The sequence below is a fragment of the Rhopalosiphum maidis genome, chromosome 2 (genome assembly GCF_003676215.2).
Source record: "Rhopalosiphum maidis isolate BTI-1 chromosome 2, ASM367621v3, whole genome shotgun sequence".
Lineage (NCBI taxonomy): Eukaryota > Metazoa > Arthropoda > Insecta > Hemiptera > Aphididae > Rhopalosiphum > Rhopalosiphum maidis.
In genome coordinates, this window is record NC_040878.1 from 45,928,246 (window position 1) to 45,936,100 (window position 7,855).

A 7,855-nucleotide genomic window follows, 5' to 3' on the forward strand; every position below is an offset into this window, starting at 1 on the left:
CCTTGCCTATCCGGCATTAGGTAATCAGTAATCGACTTATAAGTTAATTTTAGCCACCAGTCAGTAATATTAATAATATTACAAATAACTATATAAAATTAAATACGCCGGGGTGGTCAACTTGCTCTCATTATATGCGACTCGCGTCTTATTTATAAAATTATCCAACCACCCTTTATGTGATTTGTTTTTCGCATATATTAGATCAGCCTATTGTTAATGAAAAAAAAAATTAACTATAAAAGCAACATAATATATAATAAAATATACTTTGAAATATTAACTGACAGACCATCTCTGTTCAGTACCTAGTTTTCTTTTGGTCAGATAACCTAACTGGGCGAGTACAATTATTAGAAATCTTAATATAACGTTGCCACATCGGTTTTGGAATTTAAATTCTATATATGTTAATACAAATGGGCAATCTACAATTAAGAACTACAATAATATCAGTTAAAATGAGCAAAAACTAGATATTGTTCATAGGAAAAAAGTACACTGAGTACAGTGTCCTTACTTAGTGTATTAATTTCTCTTCCAGAAAAAGATATAATGGAATATTCACAAAAGATACAATTAAAATATACATAGTAACGATTTATCATCTGAACTTCCCCTACAATTAGTTATGCTAGTTTCAATGACTACTATAAAAAAAGTTTTTTTTAATTTTGGTTTTTATTATTGGTTAATTTTGGTCAACACTTGATACTGCCCCAGGGACCCAAATTTATAGTTACGCCACTTTTTAATCATAAAATATATCAAAATTAAAATTCTATTTCAATTCTGTAAATTGACAAGTATTAAGTTATAGACACTACATTATTGTTGTAAAACAAACAGTAAGGGTTGTGTTTGTGAAATGCTAATTTTATATTTGTCCATTAAATTATTACACTTCATGATATACACAACTTAATACATAATACTACTATTATAAACTCATATTTTATTATTTACTCAACCCATATTATTAAGCATTAGTACCTTATATTTTTTTAGAACATAAATTTATGGTGCATAAATGTCAAATACTGACTTAACCTATGAATTATTATGGTCAATAATAAGTGTAATTAATAAGTAATTCAAATTCATAAATTAATATGACTTAAAAATAAAAATAAAATGTTGTGACAACATTTTAGTCGGCACATATTGGCTCTTAGAACGCTTAAAAAAAATAATGTGCTTCAAAGTTAAAAAAAAATAATAAAAATTTACAAATACATTTAATTATTATTATTATTTTTAATGCCAAACTGCAATTTTACTTATTAAAAAAGATAATGGTTGATAAATATAAACTATATACATGTGCATAGTTAGAATACAATAGAGCTAAGATACAAAAAAAAAAAAATAATAAATAATAATAGAATGATAAATATACATAATATTAGATGGTAATTAAGTATAAGTGGTAATGTGGCACAAGGATTAATTATTATTTGTAGTTCTGAGCATCTGAGCATCTGAGCATACAATGCATAGTATGGTTGTTCTCAAGATAAGTCTTATTTTATTACATAGATTTGAAGTTGATTTTTAAAAGAAGAGAAATTACTTTAAAAGGTATGGCAGCAAGGATTTGTAAACAAATTAAGCCATTAATTCTCAAACGGAAAACAGTCTAGGGACTAGAAGTTAAAGGGATGGCTATCCATTGAAATGAATTTGTAATTTTTAAAATATTGATATATTTATTTTATGATGAAATATATTGATATACTTACCAAATCATCTGAATCATTAAAATTATATTGAAATATTATTCTAAAAATAATTTCTGGTAAATTTTACTGTACAGGATTTGCAAAAATATTCAGTACAGAAGCCAAAATTGTGTATGGAGGGCTTGGCTGCCCAATTCAAGAATCTTTTATTTATCACATTAATAACAAATATAGGTACATAATACTTATATTAATTTTATACTTATTAGTTATTAATACTTCCTAAATAGTAAAATTTATCAAACGTTTAAATACAAAATAAATATAGTTAACAATCAACAGTAAATAATAAGTTTATCCTTGACATCATTTATTTTTATTTATGTACTGTAAAATTTGTTTTGCTTGGTTTGCACACATAAAATTTGATACAACTTCTGGTGTTAAAAATGATTGTATGTATTTTGTGTATGTTGAACGGGATATATGACCTGAAATCATAATGAATAAAATATTTTACTCAAATAACATTACATTCAAAATTTTAATTTTAATTTGCTTCATAATCTCAATTTAATACCAAAAAAACCCATAAAATATTTATTTTAGTCTAATTGAACTTTAATAATTATTATTTCATGTTTAAATCTAAATATATATCATAAATAAATAATTATTGTGTCAAATTATGATCATCTGATTACATGTAGACAGTTAGAAATAAATTCATTAAAAATAAAGATATTTAATATTTCACCAAATTAGGCAAAATGTTATCTTCATTAGAAAATATTTTTAATTAAATAACCTTGAATAATGAATAATACTTTGGGTACATCAAACTGGGAGTTAAATTCCTTGAAATATAATATTTGTATTTATAGAAAATAAATTGTAATTATAATTTACAATTTACTATAAATAAGAAACCAGAACTTGATAGTAAAAGAAAGGTACATTAGGTTTTCATATCTACTAGTATATACTGATATAAAAAACAAAAAGATGTAATGGGATAATATGTAATATCCACATTTTCATTCCATCTTAACAAAGATTTTAACTAAATTTCAAAAACAAATTTGAGTGGAATGTTCAACAATATATTACTTAAATATTATTTATATCATACTAACCATGTTTCTGTTTAAAACTAATCCACAACTGAGAGATATTGGGTTGGCCTAGATTTTTTTTAGCACATTTGAATATCTGAAAAAAATATAATAAAGTACACTTATATTATATTCAATATATATTATCAATAATAATTCAGATTGAAATGTTCAACTCACATTAGGTGACTTCAAGATGCTAAAGAAATGCTCTTTTATCGCATCTTTTGTTTCGTCAGGTATGGTCATTCGATTACTATGTTTCCCACGATTGTCTGTAGGTATTATATGACCAATGGTCATCTTCGTACACAATGTTCGTACAAGCGATGGAGTAGTATCATGCAGGATAACAAACGCACTTTTACACACAGATTGAGTAACTCCATAATGCTTGACAGCATACTGAAAATATTTTGAAGACTTAACAATTTTTGTGGCGTTTATCTTATTTCTGTCAATGGAAATCATTGCGAACAAATAGATGTGCTTTTCAAATCTTTGAAGCTGTGATAGATCAGACTTAAGACGTGTCTTGAACTCGTCATCAAACCTCAACAGGCATTTATTTGAACAGCAATTATCGTCTACTTCGGTCTTGGACGATGGCGGATTGTCATACTCCGCGTCCGAGTCCTCTTCCTGATCATCAGTATCATATTCGTCTTTCAAATCTGCGTCGTCCAACTCGTCCATAATTGTCAGTTGAATACTTGAATATTGAATGAATTTTCTTTACATTTTATTATTATCATTCGGTAATTTCATGCGTTACACATTTACAATAACAAAAAAATATAAATAAAATAATAACGTATAACACTACGCTCAGAGTTCAACTGTAAGTACCGACTATCGAGTACGTGAACGGTAAACCAACAAAAATATAGTGATATGGTCGTTCAATCGTTGTCATTAATCGTTTTACCCGCCAAATTTTCTAGGAATGGACGTTTTGTTCGAGCCGACCGTCAAACATAACGCTGTCTTGAACGAATGCGACCGTGTTTTAAAAAAAAAAAAAATTAAAAAACAAAAACTTTTGTAGGCTTATTTTAAGCCATATTATATGTATTATGTATATTCACTTATACTATTTATGTAATGTATTATATAATATTAATATTATTATGTATATTTATACTTTACTAATCTAATCTATTTCCCCTCTGCAGAAGAGTCGTAGGTAGGTATTTTCAGGCAAGATTTGTGGATTATAAATATTAGTAATGAACTAGTGATCGAATATGTATATAATCATCACGTTTATGTAGGGTCGCCAGACGTCCCGTTTTATACGGGAAAGTACCGTATTTCAAAAGTCTGTCCCGTTATCCCGACATATGCTTCCGGGACGCTATATTGTCCCGTTTTTTAAAAATATGACTATTTTCATATAATAGAAAATATATAAATAAAATTAAAAATATAATCTTCATCTATTTGTACTAAATATCAATTACGGTCTACGGAGTAAACGTATGTCGTGTATAATTATTAATTTGTAGAATAATGATTTTTTGCTAAATTATTATGATAAACAATTAGTTTATACTTATAAAGTTATAAGTACAAAAATATATTTATAATTTTTAAAATTGTGATTAAATATCCAAAAAATATTATTTTAGGAAGTTACATTTGTAAATTATCAATTATTATTAAGATTTAAGACTTTAAATATTTAAGCATTTCATCAAAAATAGATGTTTATTCATAATAAAAAAATTCTTATCTTTTTCGTATTCTATATCTGGCCACCCTACGTTTATGGTTACAATTTACAATAATCATTAGCCAGACTTTGATCGGAGGTCGCGGGGTTTACATGATATCAGTGGGTAAAGCCAGGGAGGATGGTGGTTAAAATTATAGAAAGATTTGTTAAGATTAGGTATTTAGCCAGGTATAATAAATTTATAATTTACGACTCCGCATTTAAAGCATTAGTGTATAACTTAAATTGTATATATAGATTCTTAACAATTAAAAATAAATAACAATTTATATTTATGTATAAAAATCCAGTGTAACACAAACGGCTCCCGACGCTCCCGTCGTAAAAGGTTTCAGTGTTTCACGAATACGTAAATTCCCAAAAGAGCCTGGTATTTAATTTACTTAGTTATTTTTAGCTCACCAACTTCCCTTAAAAAGGTATATTAATGCTTACAGATATAATAAATTAAATACACTTAATCCAATTATTCATCTTTCATATTTTGAATTTTCCCATGCAGTGGAAATTCTCTATCGTAATATTAATTCATAAACCGATAACAAACCTCAATACCTCCCAATTTCGTATAGACTTATAAGTTTGTTATCATTTTTTGTGAAACTGTATGAAAAATTTGTTTTAAAACGTATACACCCTATATAATTATTATTTATGAATAAAAAAAATAAATACCAGATCATCAATTTAGTTTTTGCATAAAGATATTATATTATACTCTTCGAAAATACACTGTCCTGTCTTGTATATCTAATATACTTAAGTCTAGAACAAAAATTGTATTATTCAACAGTAAACAGTAAACCTTTCACAGACCTTAGATTTGATCAAATTTGGTATCAAGGTCTCCTATTAGAACTGCAAAATATTCTTGCACCATTGCATCCTCTTACTTTTGATTAGAGCTTTTTTGAAAACCGTTCTTTTGCTACCAAAATAGATAATGAAATATATCCAATTTATTCTATTGACTCTTATGTACCTCAAAAGCTAAGAGAGCTATACATATTGCATTCTCTTCTTCTGTAAAATTGTTTAATATATATATATATATACCTTTGAATTTTGATCAGGGATCAGCCAATTTCACTCAAAATTCACGTCATAAACTACAGCCATACTAGCACGTGCGACAAGCCCCATCCAAAATATTGAATAAAAATGAAAATTATTAATGAAAACATTGAAAACCCAACTCAAATTAAATTGAATCATAATTATTATTTATTCTAGTCGTTATAGTGGTATATATAGTTATAAACGATCGGAAATGATAAAATCGTTTAGTATAATAATATCGATTGTTTAATCGTTTACTGTTTAGATATTTTATAGAAATTTGATTACTGGCACAGTGGGGCGGACACAAGACGGCTCTATTCACAGATTTCAATTATACAAGACGTGAACTCGTCAGCACTCGTACGGATTGCACGATGATGCGCGGTAAACACACAAATTATGCCAGAGTTCTGTTTTTAGTATTCTTATCGTTGTTGTATAATAATTTATTAATAATGCACATTGCAGAAAAATTATTTACAGAAAACACGAGATATTTAAGTGGCGGGCGTCAATTAAACCTGTGTGGCGGGGGAATTATTTTCTTGGCGGGGGTCTACTGGACTATAGCTATATAGGTATGATGATTAGATAAAAAGATAAAATATTTATGTCATCTACTTACCTTTTGCTGTGAATCATTCGATGGCCACTGATCAGTGATCGCTATCTTCACAAGTCCCCAGTCCAAGTTACAATTGACCAATGGAGCGATTTTTTGCTATGTCATTAGTTCATTACTCATTACCTTTTGGAGTAACATAATTGCTTAGATTTTTAATTTTAATATATACATACTTGTACATATTTTATACAAAATCAGTTTTCTCAACAATATTGATTTTCTTATTTTGTTGTAATGTAAAAACGAATAACCGTAAAAGATACTTGAAAATTTCACTAAATGCTTACATTAGTATTTTTTTATATAAATAACATAATTTTAAAAATATGATGTCGATTCTTTTAAAGTTCTTTATATATTTTTTTTTATTGTATTTTTTTCAATAATTGTTGATGAAATTTTTTCCCTTTATTAAAAATTTAATAAATTTAACACAAGATTCTTAATAAGTTACTTTAAAAGCTATTTTAAAATATTAAAGACAAATTAGCTCAATTTTTTTTATAAGCATTTAGGGTTCTAAATTTGAAATATTTCAGTGAAATATTAAAAATATTTTTTTCTTTTTTTAAATGTATTCGGTTATAATTAAATAGAAATAATCTATTGATTATATAGAAAATATTGATAGTAAATATGCAAAAATATGCACTATACATTTTTGATGTTTATCACTAGTATTATTAATTGGGTCTTTATTGGTTATTATTATTATTATTTATTATACATATTTTCTTTGTTTCACACAATAAACCAACTTTTGAAAATTTTTACTTGCAAGTTAACGTGATTATAAACTTTCAGATATAATAATTTATATTTTATTTTTCATTGCAATGAAATATTTCATATATATTTTAAGAAAATAAATTTCATGAAATTTTAAAACTCTATAAGCAATAGAAGTTCAAATTTTGTTAACATTTATTAAAATCATGAACATTTGCAAATAATTTTGTTGTAGTTATAATATTTTATAAAATTTTAAATTTTTACGTAAAATTTGAAAATATATAACAAGGTTCTATTAAAGCAGATCATATATTAAAAAAAATATCCAAATGACCAAATAGCATAATTATTTTTTTAATCTATACATATTTGAACAAAACTGGATATTTAAACGAAAAAGAACGGTTTAAGTTACTTTTTTTAGCTCAAAATTATTATTATGAAATACGAATTTGTGTGGACTTGAAACTTTTAATGTAAATTATTACATTTTATAATTTATTAATTTTATACACAATAACATTTAAATTAATTGTAAGTATTGCCAGTGGCGCCATTTTAATAAAAAAAAAACATGGGGTGCTAAAACCCTTTTTTTATTTGACCAATGACATAAATTATGATAGCGATAATGATCTCCAAGCTCAGTGACCACCCCAAATTGCGCCATGGCTATTCATTATATTTTATACAACGAACCTATTCATACTGTTTCTACGGTAAGGCCGGTATTGACTCAAATAAATAATAATAAATATAATATGATACAAATATTGTATAATTAATAGTAAATACTTTGTAGACATATAGACCATATAGTTATAGACTATAGTATAATATAATATTTGTATATAATAACAATAAATATATGGGTAGACGGTAACCAAGTCGACGTTCGGGC

The 7,855-nt window shown here is 26.1% G+C and overlaps 1 protein-coding gene across 1 annotated transcript; it reads right to left on the bottom strand.

The window, feature by feature from the left end:
* Window positions 1-2,024: 2,024 nt before the first annotated feature.
* Window positions 2,025-3,661, bottom strand: LOC113554338. Its single transcript, XM_026958140.1, has 3 exons — window positions 2,978-3,661; window positions 2,819-2,894; window positions 2,025-2,173 (listed from the first exon to the last, which is right to left on the bottom strand). Exons 1-3 carry the CDS (start codon window positions 3,491-3,493, stop codon window positions 2,049-2,051), a joined length of 717 nt encoding a protein of 238 aa, XP_026813941.1. The 5' UTR covers window positions 3,494-3,661; the 3' UTR covers window positions 2,025-2,048.
* Between the last annotated feature and the right edge of the window lie 4,194 nt (window positions 3,662-7,855).

Coding starts and splice junctions, on each gene's coding strand:
- LOC113554338 (XM_026958140.1), bottom strand. CDS start 3,493: ATGGACGAGTTGGACGACGCAGATTTGAAAGACGAATATGATACTGAT. Junction 2,895..2,977: donor GCATCTTGAAGTCACCTAAT/GTGAGTTGAACA, acceptor TATTTTTTTCAG/ATATTCAAATGTGCTAAAAA. Junction 2,174..2,818: donor TAGTTTTAAACAGAAACATG/GTTAGTATGATA, acceptor TTATGATTTCAG/GTCATATATCCCGTTCAACA.